Source organism: Aulonocara stuartgranti, assembly GCF_965226115.1.
Source record: "Aulonocara stuartgranti genome assembly, chromosome: 15".
Lineage (NCBI taxonomy): Eukaryota > Metazoa > Chordata > Actinopteri > Cichliformes > Cichlidae > Aulonocara > Aulonocara stuartgranti.
In genome coordinates, this window is record NC_138951.1 from 4,555,226 (window position 1) to 4,576,561 (window position 21,336).

General features: G+C 40.3%; 1 protein-coding gene across 2 annotated transcripts in view; it reads left to right on the forward strand.

Annotated features, from left to right (window-relative positions):
• Positions 1-21,336, forward strand: part of plcb1l (phospholipase C beta 1-like) — a 128,219-nt gene that overhangs the window by 74,400 nt on the left and 32,483 nt on the right. For both annotated transcript variants that reach the window (XR_014271542.1, XM_082506522.1), the window contains exons 6-13: positions 308-361; positions 2,111-2,186; positions 6,663-6,763; positions 7,550-7,716; positions 13,285-13,431; positions 14,603-14,760; positions 19,198-19,280; positions 21,158-21,242. Coding sequence is in view for 1 of the 2 variants with exons in the window: in XM_082506522.1 (XP_082362648.1) it covers positions 308-361; positions 2,111-2,186; positions 6,663-6,763; positions 7,550-7,716; positions 13,285-13,431; positions 14,603-14,760; positions 19,198-19,280; positions 21,158-21,242 (871 nt within the window). In the remaining variant the exon portion in view is untranslated. The remainder of the gene's footprint in view (positions 1-307; positions 362-2,110; positions 2,187-6,662; positions 6,764-7,549; positions 7,717-13,284; positions 13,432-14,602; positions 14,761-19,197; positions 19,281-21,157; positions 21,243-21,336) is intronic.

Below are 21,336 nucleotides of genomic sequence, written 5' to 3' on the forward strand. Positions count from 1 at the left end.
AGGGATTAGCCCACAGTTCTGACCTCCCGTGTAAACGCCGGCATATATATCCGCAGTATGCAAAGAGAACTCCACTCATGCACAGTCAGCCACTTTAAGATATTTGGATACGTGCTTTTTATCTCTTTCCGATGCATTACGTACGAGTCTGCAAACCTGGTCATGGCAGACAGTCATTTATGTCAGTCACGCATGTAAGATCAAGCAAACAGCCCCCACACATACATTAGACCTGATGAAGAGTGTCACTCACACTGAATAAACTGCTATCACGAGCTGCTGCTGATGTGTGCTCTGTGCAATGCAGATACACCCGGCTGAAGCTGCAGCTAAACCCTGAGGGAAGAATCCCCGTCAAGAAGTAAGTCTGTGTGACTCATCCACCCCCCCCCCCACCACACCCCTCCCCCATCCCCACAACGGCTCTGCTCTTTTCATCGGTGCATAGTTTCCTCTGCCTTTTTGCCTTCTCTCTAAGCGTGCAGATGCTTAAACCTACACTTTGTTTTTTGCATATTTATTAGAATATATTACCCATTCCATCTGTCATGACAATATTCATTCTTGTTCTCCTTATCACCACTTTTCATTTATCTCACGCTGGGCCCATTTCACCCATGTGATTTTTTTATTATTATTATTTTTTTAAACTTTAGTCTGTGTCAGTTTGTGATTTATCTGAGAATTTCATTTTGTATATTTCAGTTTCAGTTTGATTTATCTGGAAGTTTGTCATTGCCTCATTGAAAATCCACCTCTCTCCATCTCCATTAGTCAAGTTGAGCTTTCAGGCAGGCGGGCAGCAGTGAACCTCCATGATAACCTCCCTCAGAGCCGCGGAGGAAAGCAGTGGGTGTCAACAGGGAGAGACACTCCTTGCTGTTTAGGGAATTAACCTCCTAGCTAGGAAGACATGTCAGTTTGACTAATGTCAGCTTGATACTGCTCTTCCACTGAGCGTACAGTAAGTGCTGGTGGACCTGCGCAGGCATACCTCTGCAAGCAATTAAAACAGGCTATTCCGAACAGAACCAGACCTAAATGTCCTGCTGTGGCTGCAGTGACACTAGAGTCCACTGTAAATCACTTTTATTGTCTGTATACACCGGAATAAAACAGATGACAGAAGCTTGAAAACACAGATGTCTGTCGGCAGTGTTTTTCCAGAGTTAAATGAACCGAGACGCTGATGATGTGACGATGTGATGTGATTTGAGATCATTTTGCGTTATTTACATGCGCACATCATAAAGAAACATTACATCTGCACGCCTTTTGTTTATTTATGCAAGAAAAAAGATGCTTCTGTTGAGACAGACTTTATAGCATTACAAGCACAATGACATGATAATAAAAATTATGACAGCAATGATGAAAATTGGTGTGATTTGCAAAATGATACCATTGCCGGGAAGCTTTCTTTCCTCATCTTTGTTGGGGCCTGTGTGGCATCGCATTCATGAAGACTTGTCACTTTTATGTACACAAGTGGCATTTGCCATGGAAAACTTTGCAATTCACTGTAAGCAGTATTAAAATCAAGATATTTTCCATGTTTAAATGTGAATATTAAAAATATTAAAACTACACTATTTTATCTCAGTCCACCCATCTATCTATGAGAGCAAACATATTAGGAACAGATTTATGCTGCTGCATTATTGCACAGCTTCCTAATGCTCCAAATAAGCTGAATCAGTAGCTCTCCAACTATTTCAGCATAAACAGAAATTTACTGCGTAACCTTTATGAATGTAAAATTCATTGCAAGGCTGTTAGACTGCAATATTTAAATCCTGATGTCCCATCTTCTACCCCTCCCTTATTATATTGCATTTCTTTCCCCACACAGGCATCATCTGAGTCTAATATTTGTCTTTAGTGTTGCATTCTGTCCGGCCTGTAGTTTCACCCTTTTTATTTTTTTCCATTGCCTCCTAAGCTGTTGCTACAATATTACATTTTCACAGAATAATCTTAATATGTGTCAGTTAAATGCTGTGACGAATTCATCCGTTTGACACACAGCCTTTAAAGGAGTGAGAATTTCTCTCCGTGTGTGGCATTTTCTGTGATTACTCATAACAGCATGTTTTTTGTCTCCCTACAGTATCTTCAGGATGTTCTCGGCAGACAGGAAACGAGTGGAGACAGCGTTGGAAAGCTGTAACCTCCCTTCTGGCAGAGTGAGACTCCAAAATACTGAAGCTCTCTGTTTTTTTTTCTAGTATTACTGTCGCCTCATATTTCCTCCGTCCCTGAACCGGCTTCTGTCTCCATCTCATCCTGTCTCTTTTATGTACAGTTGCCTTCATCTTTCCATCCATCCATCCATCCATTTCTGTTTTGACTATTCAACTCATCTCTTAAAACACAAACTGATTGCGGCTGTGCTTATTCGTCTTATTTTCTGGATATCTGCATGAGTTCCAGCACAGAATGGATTTAGCCTGGGTTGTAATGCAACAAATAGACCCAGTGGGAGCAATAGAGATGACAAAAGCTGTTTTATCGCTACCTTTTTTTAGATGCCACTAGAGAGACGCTGCACCCTAATGCATAGAGGTGCAAACAGTGCTCTGTATTCAAACAGTAGCAAACAATTTTCATCCCTAGAAGTGGGAAACTGCTGTTCGGTGCTGCTCTGAACGCACACTTGATATGTGTCTAGTAAGGCAAACACACTGTAAAGCTAATTGGAATTGGGTCAGGTCACTTTCAGATGTGACTGAACTCATATAACGTGTTTACATTTAAATTACTCACTGAAAAGGTTATATCTTAGGTTAAGTCTGTAGTGAAATGAAATGCATTTTGGATATTCAGCATTTTCAATTGGTTAAAATCAGAATATATAACATACCTGATGCAAAGCACAGGTGTTCTGTGTGCATACAAGTGGGCTTCAGTCTCTTTTTCTGCAGTTTTCTTATCAAATCCCAGAAACACTGATTCCCAGTAAATGGTAAATGGCCTGTATTTGTATAGCGCTTTACTAGTCCCTAAGGACCCCAAAGCGCTTTACACTACATCCAGTCATCCACCCATTCACACACACATTCACACACTGGTGATGGAAAACCTCATTTGTAGCCTCAGCCACCCTGGGGCGCACTGACAGAGGTGAGGCTGCCGGACACTGGCACCACCGGGCCCTCTGACCACCACCAGTAGGCAAAGGGTGAAGTGTCTCGCCCAAGGACACAACGACTGAGACTGTCGGAGCCGGGGCTCGAACCGGCAACCTTCCGATTACAAGAAGAACTGCCAGTAATATAAAATGTATTCAAAACGCAATAAAAGAACCTTTGACCATGTACAATAAGATCTGATGGCACCCTAATTTTAAATGTAATCTCAGCTGATTATAGCTACTTATTATTTTTAATCTGATTAGCGAATTGTGGCCAACTCTGGCTACAATCAATGGCTTCTGAACACAAATCGAATTAATATATATATAAATAAATAAATATACACACACGGGAATACAAACACACGCCCACAGTCAGAACAAGCTATACATAATTAGCATAGGGAGAGAGAGCAGGAGGTAAAAACCGATTGCTGTATGAAGGTCTGCTGGGATTTGCTGTTATTCCATTGCACAAGTAATTACAGCTAAATGGTATTGCTGTTAATCCCTCAAACGCACACACTCCCAGGCAAAAGCACATACACAGCCCAGCTCGCACCAATGTCTTTTGAATGACTCACTGAGTCTCAACAGGGCTTGACCTGCATCCCCCCTACTTCTGTGCATCCTTCCTCACCTCCCTCCTTCCAGGTCTTTTCTAAGACTGTGTGGTTCTGCTCTGTTTCTTGCTGGCAAAATGCTGTTCCCTGCTGCTGAGCACGCTGTGTCTTTATCATACCCGTTTGCCTCTGATAGCTCTATAAGAAGCCCTGACGCTAAGTGCAAATTGCAGGCAGTCATTTGCTGTTTGTTATTTGCATCTCTGCAATTGCTTCAAGAGGGCCAACTATAAGACGGCAGATGGAATGACAGATCTGTGTTTCTTTTAGTCACATTAGTGAGTTAGTGGATAGATGTCTTTACCTCAGCAGTACTCTAACTAGGAAGTCTGCACAACATGAAATTTCTTAGTATGCGGGGAAAGTTTAATAATAAGTAAGTACATTTAAAACCAAAGTTCTTTACGCCAAAATAAAATAGAATAAACAGGTTCCTAAAAAGGTATGGCTATGGCTCACAGGGTTTACATCAAATAAACCAGTAGCTACCAATCCACCAGTCACAGTTCCAGAAATCATCAGTTTCCAAAGGCTTGAAAATATATGTTTTAGTTTTATTTATCTGTGAAACTTCTAATGTGATTATCCCAAAGTTAGCCTGTATTTTAATAATAAACAGAGTTAAGGAGCCCAGGTTATTCTTCGACCTCTCAGTTAATATCTGAGAGCCAAACAATGTGGCATCAGTTTCTTCTATCCAAAATTCACTCATTGAGCCTTCTTGTGGCACAGTGATATCCAAGATCCAAGTGTAAATACAGTTAAATCATTAAGAGATTCTATCTTGTGAATAATTTGATGTAGCAGGAACATGTGCAAAGCATAAAGAACAGACCCCTCTGGAGGTCCAGATTTTATAATAGCTAATGCAGAAGAGTATTTTCCAATGTTAACTGTTTAATATAGGGTTTAAACCAGTTAAGAGTCAAACCCTTAACTTCTCCACAGTGCTCGAAGTACTCCATGCGTAACTCAAGGTCGACAGTTTCAAAAGCAGCACACGACTCCACATAATTAAGACAGAACAACCAGAATCTGCAGAATATCAGAATATTGTTTGTTACTTTCAAAAACGCAGACTCAGTTCTGTGAAAGGTCTCATAAACATTGTTCTCGTGTAGGAAGGATGACAAATAAACAAACCTTTCTTAAATTTTAGTCAAAGATGCAGTTTTGATATAGTATCAATAACACTCAGAAGATCCACTTCCAAATTTTTATCCTTTAAGTAGGACTTGACTACTGCATGCTTAAAAGGAACTGTACAGAAGTGAAGTTTGCATTTATAATTCTCAGGACATCACAACCTGATGTAAAAAATATTTCCTCGTCAAACCACGATAGAAGAACAGAAGGGGAACACGTCATATGAGAAACCAAGTCTGACTTCACAGACGCAAATAACCAGATGATAAGCAACAGAGTTAGCTCCAGAAATTAGAATATTTGCTCCAATGTGTCCAACCTTACTCTGAAAGAGGTCCTGAAAAAGGAAATACTACTACAGTGGCTTGCAAAAGTATTCAGCCCCCTTGAACTTTTCCACATTTTGTCACATGACAGCCACAAACATGAATCAATTTTATTGGAATTCCACGTGAAAGACCAACACAAAGTGGTGCACACGTGAGAAGTGGAACAAAAATCATAAATGATTCCAAACATTTTTTACAAATAAATAACTGCAAAGTGGGGTGTTCATAATTATTCAGCCCCCTGAGTCGATACTTTGTAGAACCTCCTTTTGCTGCAATTACAGCTGCCAGTCTTTTAGGGTCTGTCTCTACCAACTTTGCACATCTAGAGACTGAAATCTTTGCCCATTCTTCTTTGCAAAACAGCTCCAGCTCAGTCAGATTAGATGGACAGCGTTTGTGAACAGCAGTTTTCAGAGCTTGCCACAGATTCTCGATTGGATTTAGATCTGGACTTTGACTGGGTCATTCAAACACATGGATATGTTTTGTTTTAAACCATCCCATTGTTGACCTGGCTTTATGTTTAGGGTTGTTGTCCTGCTGGAAGGTGAGTCACCATGGGCCTCTTGGCCTCCCTGACCTGTCTGGTGTGTTCTTTGGACTTCATGGTGTTGTTGCTCCCAATATTCTCTTAGACAACCTCTGAGGTCGTCACAGAGCAGCTGTATTTGTACTGACATTAGATTACACACAGGTGCACTCTATTTAGTCATTAGCACTCATCAGGCAATGTCTATGTGCAACTGACTGCACTCAGACCAAAGGGGGCTGAGTAATTACACACACCCCACTTTTCAGTTATTCATGTATGATTTTCATTCCACTTCTCACGTGTGCACCACTTTGTGTTGGTCTTTCACGTGGAATTCCAATAAAATTTATTCATGTTTGTGGCTGTAATGTGACAAAATGTGGAAAAGTTCAAGACGGCCGAATACTTTTGCAAGCCACTGTATATATATTTTTCTTAAGCAACAGTTACAAGGGATTTGACTAATTTTCAAAACGTGTAGAGCTAAGCTAAATTGGCTAAACTAAATAATTCTGTTTATCCGAAGATTATACAAATATAAAATTCACTTTACTGTGCACATACTCATTACTTTACATAGATATGCACAAGTAAGCGTCTCATAGATAAAGAAGATGCTACATGAAAGATTGCCTTTTTGTAAAGGCTATGTTAGGATCAGTGCATTAAACTGAAAATAGAGTTAAACACATTTTATTTAACTAATAAAAACACAGTTTTGTTGCACTGAGGCGTGCAAGAAAAGTCTTCTCCAGAGCACCTGTCACTGTGGAAAAAGTATCTTTTATCTATCAGCTTGTACATTTTAAATCCACTTTTTTCTTTTGCCCTTCCACAGTACGTCCGAACACTACTGCCTGCAATTTATTCACCTATCTTACTTTTGTCTGCTGCAGAATGACTCCATTCCCCAGGAGGACTTCACTCCAGAGGTCTATAGCATGTTCCTGAGCAACATCTGCCCTCGGCCTGAGCTGGACCACATCTTCTCTGAAGTGTAAGTACTGTGTTTCTCTCTGCTCTCTCTGTGTGGTAATAATAACCTTTTCCACCTCCAAAGAATACGGGAATTCCCAGTTTAAAATGTCCAAAAAAATCACAATTGATACATTTTTTTTCCCAAATCATCTGTTGCTTTTTTCATATTTGTAGCCTCGATAGGAAAATTTGGTTTCCCAGGTTCAAGCCAGATCCTTTTATCCATTTATAAGACGTTAATTAGCCCAGGAAAGTGTGTTCTAATGTCCCTGGTTGTGACTTCTCGAGCCTAGCTGGTTTGGCCTCTCGTGCTGCAGAAGCAGAACTGCCCTTTCAATTCAATTCAATTCAATTCAATTTTATTTATATAGCGCCAAATCACAACAAAAGTCGCCCAGAGAGACTGAGACCATCATCCGAGGAAGCACGCCAGCTCAACCGACGCTACTCCAAGTCATAAATCTGTATTTTAATCACAGTTAAGTGAGGTAGCAGGAGAGCCAGGAGGATGTGGAGAGGATAATTTAGTCGAACAGGCTTGGATGCGAAAGGCGTTTTTAATGAATTCTCATAATTTACTCAAAACACAACATTTAATCCTGTTGTTTTGCATGTCTGCCGCTCTGCCTCGCCGCGTCTTTTTGCGTCTTAATTACAGCTCCTCCCCTCCATCGTTTTTTCCTTGTTTCATTTCCCCATATGCTATTTTTTAATCCCGTCCTTGCACCCACACCTTGCTTAGCAGCCCTTTAAGATGTTTTGTCTAATTTTTTCTAATTTCTGCCCCATTCCTTTCTCTGCTCAGGGGAGCCAAGAGTCGACCATACCTCACAGTGGAGCAGATGACAGATTTCATTAACAGTAAACAGCGAGACCCTCGCCTGAACGAGATACTCTACCCTCCTCTCAAACCAGAACAGGTCCAGCTGCTGGTTGACAAATATGAACCCAATGCTTTGCTGGCACAGAAAGGTCAGTGGCTCAAATTTCTGTCAATACAATCCCAGGCACACTGACAAGCTTATGTGTACACAGACATGCACGTAACACCTTTTAGTACAGATCGACTTCATGATAGTGTGCAAGTGATTTATAGTAAAAACTATCGGAAAAACACCGGTACATTATGCCCGTTGTGTGTTTTTACACTGTCCTCCTCCACCAACCCTGCACTCCAGCCGCTGCCACCAATAAATTTGTCAGGGGTGTTTCCATAGAGACTGCTGGATGGTGTCCAAAGCTTTTGCAAGTGAGGGGACATAGTGGGGTGCCGAGGAGTCTGTAAATACCAAACACTCACAGTCAAACACACATCACCGCCATCAAAATGTTCCACCTGTTCCCAACTTGTGCTAAAGTATTGCAGTTGCAATACTCAGAGAATACAGAGTATTGCAGTCCTTGGGATGAATTTTCTGGGATGTCCACTCCTGGGAGGAGTGTGGCATTGAGTTAACACATATTTGAATGCTCCAGACCAGCAAAGTGCCAAAACCTTCCCACCTCCTGACGATCAGTTATTCAAGTGCTATTTACCCTTTTAATTTCACTGGAAGCAGTTTTTCCCAGACTCTGGCAAAGGCTTTCTTCTTCACATGTCTTTATCTGTCTGTGTAATATAATGCAAGGCTTTGTACCTAAAATTGAAAGGGCAATAAATAGTTTGCCTGGTTCCTTTCAAAGGATTAAACTGCAGTAAATCTAAAACGTATAAACCTACAGTTCATTTTTTAGTTTTATGTGCAGGACTTCAGCACCATTTCTTGATCTGCTATCATTTCACTTTATTATGTGTGTTGGCTTCCTAATTGCTGATTTGCTTAATGTGACCTATATGTTGTCTAAGCGGTAACATGTTGTTGTTGTTGTTGTTTAAACGCACTCCTCTTTTTTTCATTCCCAGGTTTAAATTGTATATAGATGTCAACCATCTTAATTAATAGAAGGACTTTAGTTTTAATATTTAGAGTATTAGGAGTGATACAGAATAATATATAAAGAAATGAGATGGATGCGTCTTGGTGAGCCAGCACTCCTGGACATGCTGTGCTTTCATGATGTCTCAAGTGTCAGTAGACCCAGAGCTGCCAGTACTGGAAAACATCACACTCCAGATATCAGGCAGCAAGGTCTTATATTTGCCAATTCAAATTTTATCTGTGCTAGAAAAGCATCTTACACAACTGTGCCAAAATGGATGAGTTATCGTACGCCGTGTACGGTTTATTATGAGCAAAATGCTGGGTTGATTTTTCTCCCCATAGTGTCAAACCAATCGCTGCCTTTGAATATGCCATCTATAGCTGTATTTAGATTATTTACTCTATATGTTTAGTTTTGTTAGTATATTTTCTCCTTCAGGGCTTAAAACATCAAAAACTGTTAAAGCTGGGAAGTCATCAATGCACCCGATTTCTTAGCTACGTATTCAAGGAGGGTTGTGGTGGAGAAGGAGTTGGAATACAGATTGATAATTCATCACAGAGCTTCCAGGAGTCAGATACTATGAACCTAATTCTTATCTTCTTTTTTCAGGTTTGTCTTTTGGTGTGTTAGTGTAGTGGTTAACACGTTTGCCTATCTATATGTAAAAACAAAATGCACTTGCAGTTAAAGTTAACGGTATGTCACGTGACTTCTACCTCAAATCAAACTGTGATAAGCTCAGCTGCGACATAAATTCAAATTTTACTAAAGGATTGAGTGAAGGTTTCGACAGAAGTATCGGTGGCTTGAATGGTTACCTCGATGTAGTCGCTGAGAGTAAGTAGTAAGCTGAAAAAAGATAAGAAAGCAGTCAAGTGAACATAACAGGTGGTTTTTACGAAGGGGTCCATATGGCAGAGCAGTAGAATACAGCATTTTTCCATATAACGCTGCTTATTAATACTTTTTGTCATTATGCTGGAGATCTGGAGGATTAAATAATGCTTTTGTGTCAGGAATTCAAAAAAATGTCTTTGGTGCAAGAAGAGAATGATTATCTAAACATTTTATGGAAACTATACTAAACTAGAAGCTTTGTCTTTTTAATAATCTCCCCTGAATAAAGTGCCTACTTTACTCTGTTTGCACATGTGACCGAATAAATCACGGGTCCTTAAATTAGTTAAAAGTCATTTTTTAAAGCACACATATCCATCCTGACTGCCTAATGTTTGACTCTGATCACAGCCATGTGCTCATACTGTGATGTTGTGTGTTCATCCTGTCCCAGGCTCTCTGGAAGCATGCCCTTCCCTGTCCCAGTGACAGATTTCCCCACGTGAAGTATTTATCTAGCCGGAGGAAGTGCTGCCATCTGCTCTGCAGAGGGGTCCAGAGCTCCACATGCAACCTTCACACACACACATACACATAAACATAGTTTCTCCTCTTTCAAGGACACTCATGTTCGTAAAAACATACGTGGATTTTAGGTGGCATGAAAATTTTAGATACGCAGTCTGTGTTTAGCTCGGGGTAAAAAGCCCCCCTGTTGATGGATAAACAGAAAACCATATGCTTTAACTAAATGTGCTCCAGAAATGTGTGTATTAATGATGGTGAAGAGTTTTAGTCTTTATTAAACGTTTTAATGTTTCACTTTCTCCATTTGTGACTTGGAGATTTTGTTTATTTTTTTATTTTATACCTCTCATTCATGTCTTCACTGCTGAATCACTTTCTGTGACTGTTTCAGTCTGTGCTCTCTCAGATGTTATGACATCGTTTGAAGGAAGATGAATGAAATACAAAATGAAACGAGACACTTGGAGAATTTTTCATAGTTCAAGAGTGGATAGTTGGCTTATTCACTTGAATGGTAGAGAGGAAGCTCTCTAGTCTTACGGGTGAAATTCAGAATCCATCTCTGTGTCCAATTTCCTCTCCTCTCAGTATGAGCCGTTATTGTGACCGGTAGCTAAAGTTTTACTTGGCTCAAATCTTCCTGTAGAATTTCTTCTCAGGTTTCACCTTGAGAGTAGCACTTGTATGTTCCCACTCTGGTTCGGCTGCATTACAATCCCAGCCGTGTCAACACAATTTTTCCGTGTTTGACCTACAAATGTCTTGAGAGATGGGGAAACTCTTTGTCTGCACGGAATGTGTGATACAAAGGTTAGACCTCAGCCAGGCGAAGGGAGATCCTGGGAGTCAGCAGGGAGTAAGACGCTGAGTGCGACAGAGCTCAGATGTCACAGACAGCAGCTAGCGTTAATTAGTCCAGCAACTCTGCAGAGGGCGGCACCGCATTAATTAGCATAAAGTGGCCAGAGGGACCTGCTGCACCCGTCAAGCTTGCATCACTTAGCATATTTAGCGTAATTTCAAGTAAGTGTGTGTGTATGTGTGTGTGTGTGTGTGTGTGTGTGTGTGTGTGTGTAGGCAGGTGGAGGAAGTATTTTGCTTTGAGCAGCAACTATATGTTCAAAATTTAATTCATGAAGGCAAGGTGTTTGATGTGTATGGTAATGCGTATGGAAATATGATCTCGTGTGGATGGAGATGTGGAGCTTTTCATCAACCGCTTATTACTTATTTATTCAGTGTTATTCACTTTCTCAAGCACATTCAGTGAAGATTAGCTGAGTGATGGCAGCCAACAGGCAAAGCTTATCATGAGTGACCGTGACTACCAATCAACAACGAGGAAGGAACAGCTCCATGGGCAGCTTAGCTTCATCAGATCACTGTATTACTTAGTGATAATAGCAATATTAGCCGAAGCTAGTGGAGCCTGAAATGGAGAAAAGTACATTTATATGTTAATCTACCTGCTGAGCAAAGGGAGCCTTTTCCGACTTGAATTTTAATAATTAGAAGCATGTACTGTAACACAGTATTTAACTAGAGTAGGAAAACATTGAGGGACAGCCCTAAAGGAAACAACGAGTTTCCCTAAATGAAACGAAAGAAAGACATTTACCATCAGTCTCACACCCACTGTAATGCTTTAACCTCCTAGGACCTGGCGCTCACATATGTGGACATCACATTTTAGGTTGTCTAGACCAAAATACCAAATTTTGCTCTACAAGGGCTTGATATCCACTTAAGAGGACATTATACTGCCGCTGTTCTATCGAAATTTAAAGCAGGTTTAAAAAATTACGTAATTCTCTGTTTTTACATTCATCAGGTCCCAATCAGCCCAAATAGCAAAGAGAAATTAAAAATGCATGCCATGAAACAGTTCGGGTCTTAGGAGGTTAAAGGTGGAGAACAATGCAGGCACATGTTTACAGAAAACAAAAGTTGCTTTTATTTTATTAAAGTCACAGGTGAATGGGGATGCCAGTCCATTCACCTCCATTGGAAATAATGTTTTTATAAAAAGTGACTGACAAAAACACGCAAATGTTCTCATAGCCATGTTCAGTTATGTTGCAGTTTGTTAAAAATTTCATGTAAGGCATTGCAAAGGGTGGGGAAAAAAATCTGTGACACATATGCCACCATATGCCACGCACCATATTTTAGCTTGTGCAGTTAAAAGGATAAGGCATTCTTAATGTTTAACACGGTGACAAATCTCATTAAGAAAATTAAATTCCAACATTATGTTACTCCATCTGCCAGTACTTTACATCTTCCTTACCCTGTCTTTGGCACTCAGCCCCTTTGCCCATTAATTTCCACTGGAAAAACGAGACAATTCTGTGATTTAACTTTTAAATAAATTTCTAAAACTTTAGGCATCTGCAAATTTTCTTCAAATCAGAATAACTGCAAGATTTGGCAGATAGCTCTATACTGAGTCAGATGACTCAAGAAAAAGCAGATAAGATGATCACTGCAGTGAACAGTGAAGCGCGTGGAACAGCACACCTGCACTTTTTAGTTTACTTCTGCTCTGATATTTTCCCTCCTTGTTGCGGTTCGTTTGTGCAGATGTGAACAAGGTAATCTGAGTTATTGGATCCCAAACTGCTTTGGAGTTTGTTTGGAATTGGACTGAGGCCGAGGAATCCAGAGCGGTTCATTTGTGGTGAAAACTCAATCGACCCAACCGCCAGGTGTACGCTTCGAGTGTGACCTAAACACCTTCCTGTAGCCTGGTGTGTTTTCTATTCTGCGATCCAGCAGAGCAGCACAGATGCGCAGAGAGTTTCTCTGTGTTATCGACTTGTCCAGAACACCTTTCTGGACAAGTTTACTTTTGTTCCTAACGCTCCAGACTCATCTGACTAATAACTGAAGTGAGCGTTCTCATGTGGTTTGCAGTGACGCAGTTGAGCTCACCTGGAGTTTACTTGTTTTTTCTGTGTGAAAAGAAACTAAACCACAGGAAAAAGACACAAGTCTACAAACTCATCAACTGATTTGGACCAAAGTAAATAAACTTTAGGTGTGAAAATGAACAATGTACAGAATAATCTGTATCAAGCTTTAAATACACAGTTAGCAAATCAGCTCATTGTTGTTTTGTAGTCTTTTTTGTGGAAATTGTTGCCATCTGGAAAAACAGAGAACATCACAATACAATTAGATTTGGACGCTTGAACCAAAAACAATGTTTTCACGCTTAGGATGCTGACTGCTGTTGTGTTCATGCAGGTCAGATCTCAGCAGAAGGCTTCACCAGGTACCTGAATGCAGAAGAGAACAGCATCATTCCTCCTGAGAAGCTGGACCAGAGTGAAGACATGACCTTTCCCCTCTCTCACTATTTCATCAACTCCTCACACAACACATACCTCACAGGTAAGCACGTACACACGTTAAAACTTCTTCTATCGGTCTGCTTGCGCAATCACGTTCAACTTGATTTTCCTCCTGACTGATTGCACAGGGAGATCCTTTATTCTCCCATAAATGAAAAGATCAGTCGTTCATTTAGAAATACAATTATGGTTGAAGTGAATACACTCAACTTTATACCTCGTGGGTCAGTCAATCAAATGCACCCTTGCATATCAGGCTCCCTTTCTTGTGTTACTTCTCAAGAGGTTATCCAATCAAGTCATGCCATGATACTTGATTCATTGATATTCATGAGTTAAATATTTCTTTGGACTGGTAGTCAAAGTAACTCCCTGCGGTGCACAAGCACGGCTGGCACAATAGAGAGGCCATTTTCTCTTCAATGGATATTAGAATTCATCTATTCAAATCTATTCTGGGGGGAACTGAAGAGCATTGAATCTTTGAAGTGGATCAGATTTCGGCAGCAATTGGAAAAAATTGAATTTTCTGTAATAGCCCAGCCTCATAGCTGGTGAAATGAAGAAATGAGAAAAACAAACACGAGGTCTTTTAATTTTCTCCTCACGAACTGTGTTTTTCTTTAGGTATTTTCATAGTGACTCATACTATGCTATTCTAATAGGGAGCAGAAGCGTGTTGCAATGTGGAGTCTATTTCTGTCCATGAGGCATTTGTGTTTCACAACTTCACACACAAAAAGAGCCATGCAGAATCATTAGTTTGATAACAGGACAAGCATTTCATGTTATTGACCCATCATAAATTACATTTTAAAATTAAAGTAATTGTGAGGAAATATTTCACCTCATGGAGTTGCTTAAAGATGTCAATTAAACAAGTTTTTGAGAGAAAAAATGAGAAAAGAGTGAAGTAAATGAATGGCATCACACCAAGTGAGAACATAGCTGCCTCTCACTTTAACACACTTCCACTTATTTTGTGGAAACATGCTGCTAATGTGAAGAGATAATTGCTTCGCTAATGGTGACAGGGTGATGAGATTTGCCTGCTTCAGATAACGACAGTTGTATTGTTTTTACTGCATGTGACGAACAATACAGTTAATGAGCTCTTGAAAAGTGGGAGGATGTGCTTTTGTGGGCATCCTGTTTCTTTTTGGATCAACTTAGCCGATACCTGTAAGAGCTGTTTTTTGTGTTCGGTGCAGCCGGCCAGCTCGCAGGCAACTCTTCGGTCGAGATGTACAAACAGGTCCTCCTTTCTGGGTGCCGCTGCATTGAACTGGACTGTTGGAAGGGTCGCACCACAGAAGAAGAGCCTGTTATCACCCATGGCTTCACCATGACAACTGAAATCTCCTTCAAGGTAACACAAGGAGAGACGGTGATGGTGATATACGGGAGGGCTTGGTTGGGGGTTGGGAAGCAAAGGGAGCGTTTTCACGGAAGGGTATTCTGCTCAACAGATCATCCACCCACTGCTACTAACCCAACTGTTAGGGTTAATTTAACAATGCTGTGTTATTAAATTTAAACTTAGAATTAAATAACTTGTAAATAAATTTGGTTTATCCATTACTAAATCAGGTTTAAAAATATCTAAAGAGAAGAACACTGAAAAGCTTATAAATTAAAAAAAAATGCATAAATTCACATATTCTAGATGCAGGATTTCTCCACATTTTATCTTTAAAAAATTCTCAAAGAGTTCTTTCAGGCCAGCTGAATATGCTGTTAGCCATGTAAACGTACTCAGTTTTACAACAAAATGCAGAAGCTTTAACAGAAAAAAAGAATATTGTACACACTGGGAGGCGAGCGTGGATCGGGGCGAGCGTGGATCGGGGCGATCGTGGATCGGGGCGATCGTGGATCGGGGCGATCGTGGATCGGGGCGATCGTGGCTCAAGAGTTGGGTGGTCGTCTTGTAATCGGAAGGTTGCTGGTTCAAACCCCGGCTTGAACAGTCTCGGTCGTTGGACAAGACACTTCACCCATTGCCTACTGGTGGTGGTCAGAGGGCCCGGTGGCGCCTGTGTCCGGCAGCCTCGCCTCTGTCAGTGCGCCCCAGGGCAGCTGTGGCTCCAATGCAGCTTGCCATCACCAGTGTGTGAATGGGTGGATGTCTGGATGTGTAAAGCGCTTTGGGGTCCTTAGGGACTAGTAAAGCGCTATACAAGTACAGGCCATTTACCATTTCTCTGTGTTATTTCATCTTCCAATAAACGGATCCATTGTCATAAACTCAGAATTAATCTAATCTGGTTTGTGAAAGCCACCACGTTGTCCCGCCATCATAAAGACAGTGGCCAAAATGGACAGACCGGCCACATACTGTACGTGGCACGCCAAAGGCAGAGAAGAAGAGAACCCACAGGCATTCACATGCCGTGGATTGATTCAAAATATGAACATCATACCTATAATTTATCATCTGAAAAGGGGTCCCTATCACCAAACAAGTGAAAACGCAAAGGACAACAGACCAGTGTTCTGAGAAACTGTCCTACTTTGGCAAGTCATCCTACCCATATGATTATTTGACGGTGACTTCTGACCAACTCTAACCATAACCATAACCATTAGAAATATTTACAATAGCTGAAGGACGGTTTCCGAGCTAGGATGGATTCCCAGAACACCAACGTCTGGAAAAAAGTCACCTTCTCCCTCCTCACTTCACGCCTCATCTCCTGAGCAGAAGTCAGAGCTCTAACACATAAAAATGTTCAAACAGGTTCTTATTTATTCCAGATATTGTCACAGTTACTTATTGCAAGCAGATTAAATATGCGAGCCTCCCCATTCCAGAAAGCTGACCACGAGCCGGCTAAACAACAGCATATGGTTATAAGCTAACATTATGCTAGCTAATCTTCAGCTGGAGTGTCCTAAAAATCACACTTTCCCTCGTATAAACAGTTTTATTATGTTATTACATCGTGTAAGAAGTTATTCAAATAAAGCTTTACTAATACTAGCTAAAAGCAGCTAACAAAGGCTGACAGAAAAGTTTAGGATATCCTCAAGTCACCTCAGTGTCGCTGTCGGAAGTGAGCTTCACTGACTCATCAGACTTCCTTAACAAAGTTTTTACAGCCTCCTCGGGAGTAAATAGACATGTACACTGTCAGGGGTTAGACACTTTTTCAAACACAAGTAAGTGAAATAAGACACTGCAGACCGACTCAGAGTTTAAGAACGTGTACACGGGTGAATGCCTCTGAGAAGACAGACACACCGAGTACAGGCTGCTTGCTTTATTTATAAGGCAAAAAATGGGTAACAGTACTTCCTCTTTTACCAGAAAAGAGGAGAGTTCAGACATAAAGTTCAGACATAAAGTTCAGACATAGAGTCAGCTTATCTGATCTTTCACACACTAAAATAAGAATACAGAAATATATCATGCTTATCTGATCTTTCACGCTTAAAGTAAGGATACAGAAATATATCATGTCTTGTCAAAACATCTTAAACACTTAAGCAAGGAATGCATTGTGTTCTCTTTTAACAATAAGCTTGGTTATGTGAAAATATATGAACACTCGGTTATAAGGCATACTTGGTTATATTGCATTTGAATAAAAAGCATATTTGTTTTTACTTGATTACACTCAATGATTTGTATTTAATAAAAATCCTCTGACATACACCAACTGAAATAAGCCGACTGTCAGCCTGCACACACTACAGATGAACGGCAGCAAAAGTACTCAGATGACTGCGATCTACTGACATTTAGTGGTTAGATCTTGAACACGGTACTTTTGAAGATGCAAAATGAATTGGTTAACAAAGATTTAGAAACTTAGATGTAGATACCTTTATTTCTAATATATATATATATAAATTCTGTGTGTTATCTTTACTGTAAAATCCTTCAGGACATGGTGGCTCTGTTGACTATAAAATCATGATACAGTACAGTCTCAAAAGGTTGATTCTGTTCATCTGGAAGTATCGTTTTCAATGGGAGAAATGTTTCGTCACTCATCCAAGGGACTTCTTCAGTCTCAGCTGACTGCAGGTTTCCCCAGTCCTATAAACAGTACATTTGCACAATGACTGAAACCAGCCCACTGAATGAACAATGGGCTGGGAGGTCAGTTCCTTGATCATTAATATGTAAAATCTCATGACCATTGATCAACAACCACTGATCAAAGCTCATTAATCAATGGCCATGAGTACCATTCACAGAGAGTTGGGGAATGACTGCAATCACAGCATTGTAAGATGATGAAAGATGGACCCTTAGCCCCCCTCCTCGATTCACAGATGGTATTGCCCTTTTCACGTAAATGGCCTCCTTGACTCCCCACTCAAACCAGCGTTCCTGTCCAGGATGTGTACATCCTCATCACTGAAAGAGTGTCCACTGGCCTGTAGGTGTAAATAGATAGCACACTGATTCTGTGATACTGGATGTGTCTGTCCACTTTTTCCCCACAATTTCCTCCCACACAAAGAGGGGGGATTCATCCAGCCTGCATTTTCTAATAAAAATTTCAATAACTTATCCCTCAGGGATGCAATACAGTAGATTGATGTGTCAATATTTTGTACGTACTTAAGGAGGATTTCAGTCTTTATTGATCTGGTGACACATGTGGTCACTGGTGTCAAATAAACTGAATTATTTTAATAAAAAGAACCCATCTGAGGATTTGGAGGCGTGCAACCATGTGTCTACAGCTCTTAATCTAGGAGCTAACTGTGGTTCTTTCTTGTTCTGCTACTCTTTTGCAGACCTTAAAAATGGTCGACTGACAAAAAATGGATAAATACTTGCAAAATAAAAATGCAGACACACTTCTAAGTGTGATCATGGTCAAAACTAACAAACAATGCTCCCTGGGAAATGCTGTACTAAGGGGAGTGAAGAGAAGAGTTTACAAACTGTTTGATTTAATTCATTTAATTAATTTCCCTTTGCTTTGATTGACATCAGGGCAATAGTAAACCTCACCACAACTATATATATTTAAAAAAACACATTTCAACAGACAAGTATAGACTGAAGAAGAGAGAGAAAAAGCAAAAAGTGGGGCATGCAAAGAGCAGATGGCAAATCGTAAGAAACAGGGATGCGCTGAATAACCCTAGAAAGAGAAGCACCGAGGGGCAATTAACTGACGACGAGATGCTTTCATAGGAGGAGAAGGGCATGAAAATTTAAGGGCAGAGTAGTGTCAAGACAAAAGAAGAAAGAAATGGGTGAACTGATTGATGGAGGAAATTTAGATCTAATGAAAGTAACAGAAGAAGCAGAACAAGCCTAATGCAATTAGTCTGAGAGTGAAATGCAAAAAGAGAAGAGTTGTAAAAGATGGAAGAGAGCTACAGATTGAAGGGGTTGAGTTACAGACAAAGATTTTTATTGGAGGAAATGAAGGCTTTTACTGAACTGCCACTATTGTTAATGATGGTGTAATTGACTCAGACAATGAGTGGCTTAGAAATCTAATATCGGATGTTGAACTGTCTTCAGCAGAGTTGGGGAATGATTCAACAATATCGCTCAGCTCCCATTTATTTAAATACCTGCAATCGATGACCTACTGTATGGGATTTTTGTTCACATTGTTGTATTCAGGTTCATAGACAAAACAATGTCACTGTAGTTAATGACTTCAAAAGGTTTCGATATTTCTTTTAAGGGCATTTTAGTAATTCTTGGAAACCAGTAGCAAACTCCTGTGTTTTCATTATGTATGACATTAATTAGATAATGATCCAACACTGAGCCTATGTTGTAATTTACAGGTATATTTTGTATTCTTTGTGTTTGGGTATTTAGGAGGTAATTGAAGCTATAGCAGAGTGTGCCTTCAAGACCTCGCCTTTCCCCATCATCCTGTCCTTTGAGAATCACGTGGACTCGTAAGTTAACAGTTTACCTTGTTGCCTTAAGAGGTTCCAATTGTGCCAGAATTATCTTTACATGTGCGCTGCCTATGTTGATTCAACATGTGACATGTTGCACTTTCTGTTCTTTGACTCGTGCTCAAAGAACACAATGGCAGCCTGATGTTTTGCTATCTCAGTCGCTATGTGGTCAACGTGAGTCATCAGTGGCAAGTTTCTTAATGAACCGCTTGATGTTTGGGTATTATTCTTGCACTGGTGTTATGGGTACTGGAAGCAGTCAAAATAGAAATCTAAAGATACGTGTAAGCAGTTTCTCAGGTATACCCAGATACATCATTGTAACAAAATGTTATATACTGTGTCCTGTGAAACTTTAATTTAAAAGTAAATGCATTCCACTAAATTAGGCAGTTTTCCATTTGTTGTATTCGACAATAAGCTTAATACAGTTTCAAAAGGATTTATGTATTACACATGGGTGCAGTTACTGAACTGTGGACCATCTCAAGCTGTCCGCTGACATCTCAAAAGTCAAAAGCTGGAGCTGGGTGCGTGTGGAAGGAGGTGCACCCATGTTTCATTAAATGCATGAATACATAATGCAGAAATATGCTTTGTGGCAAAAACTAAGAAGCTGTTGCTCCTCTGAGTTTCCCGTCGCTTGGATGGAATCAAACATGCAGAGTACTCCTCGTTCTACTCCCGTTCTCAGTGAGCTACTGAGGTTGCTCCTCCAGCTGCTTCAACCAGCTGCTCCTCCAACTCACAGAGGGTCTTCAGGGGAGATTAAGGGGTGCCATTACCAGCTGCAGTTTGAGACAGTTGAGTTAGAGTCTGTTGAACACAGAGATGAGTCTCACAAAAGCCTGCCGACAGGGAAACAGGAGACAGGAATGCCTGGTGCTAACTTATTTGCAGTGACTAAACTTTCAAATTAAGAGCGCGGGTATTACACAATAGCAAATTGATTACGTTCTGAAATATACTTGGTGGTCACTGATATCAGCCCCTCCAGGTAGTTAATATGTATGGGGGAACTTACATACAGAATCTGTTCATAAATAAAGTATTAACCAAGGTTTTCTTCTTTCAGTATTATAAAAATATATCTCGCATTTAAATTGATTATATAGCAGACTGACGCAGAGGAGTTTTTATTTGATTGTTCTGTGTCAGGCCTTTGGTTACTGTATCAAAGTCAGTTTAGACCTTCTAAGGAAAAAATTTGCCTATCACTTATATTTATAGACTCTAGTATAGAGTTGCATTGTTGTCCCACACATATTTGAATGAATTATACTATGTGAAGCTAATATATAACACTTTCCAGAAATATGCTAACATATTACATGGTAACAGTCAGAGTCAGTGTGAACAGGAATCTATGGAAATCCATGTGCTGACTGGTTTCCCTGGGACTTGTCCATCATTAGCTCAGTTGTCTGCTGAAACACTGACAGCACATCACGACAACAGTCATGAGACCGCAATCAGACAGTAAGTGCAAAAAGACGGCAGAGTAAAGTATTAAAGTCAGACTGAGACAGACAAATATCTGTGTCGCAACTGAAGAGCAGAAGAACAAACAAATATTCACTGGATATTGACGCCGTGCATGTGAATATAATTTTTGCATAAATGAGGCTTCATACTGTTAAGCATATTGATGAGGACTGTCCGTCAGCAAGACTGTCAATATGTCTAACCAACCACTTTGTTTTTTATCAACTGTGTAAACACCTGTAGAGCTAGGGACATGCTTCTGATGAATCCTTTCATCTTTAATGGCACCAAGATACTCTGGGGCAACATACATATTCAGGATATTGATATTTAGTGGAGAAATCATGATTGTGTATGTGTGTGTGTCTTTGTGTGATGACTCCCAGACCAAAGCAGCAGGCTAAGATGGCTGAGTATTGCCGGTCAATATTTGGAGACGCATTACTGACAGAACCTCTGGAGAAATATCTTGTGAGTATATAAGATCTCCACGCACCCGCTACATTTGCTTGTGCTCACGCTCACATTCACACTTGCTTGACTCTTTCCAACACACGAACACATA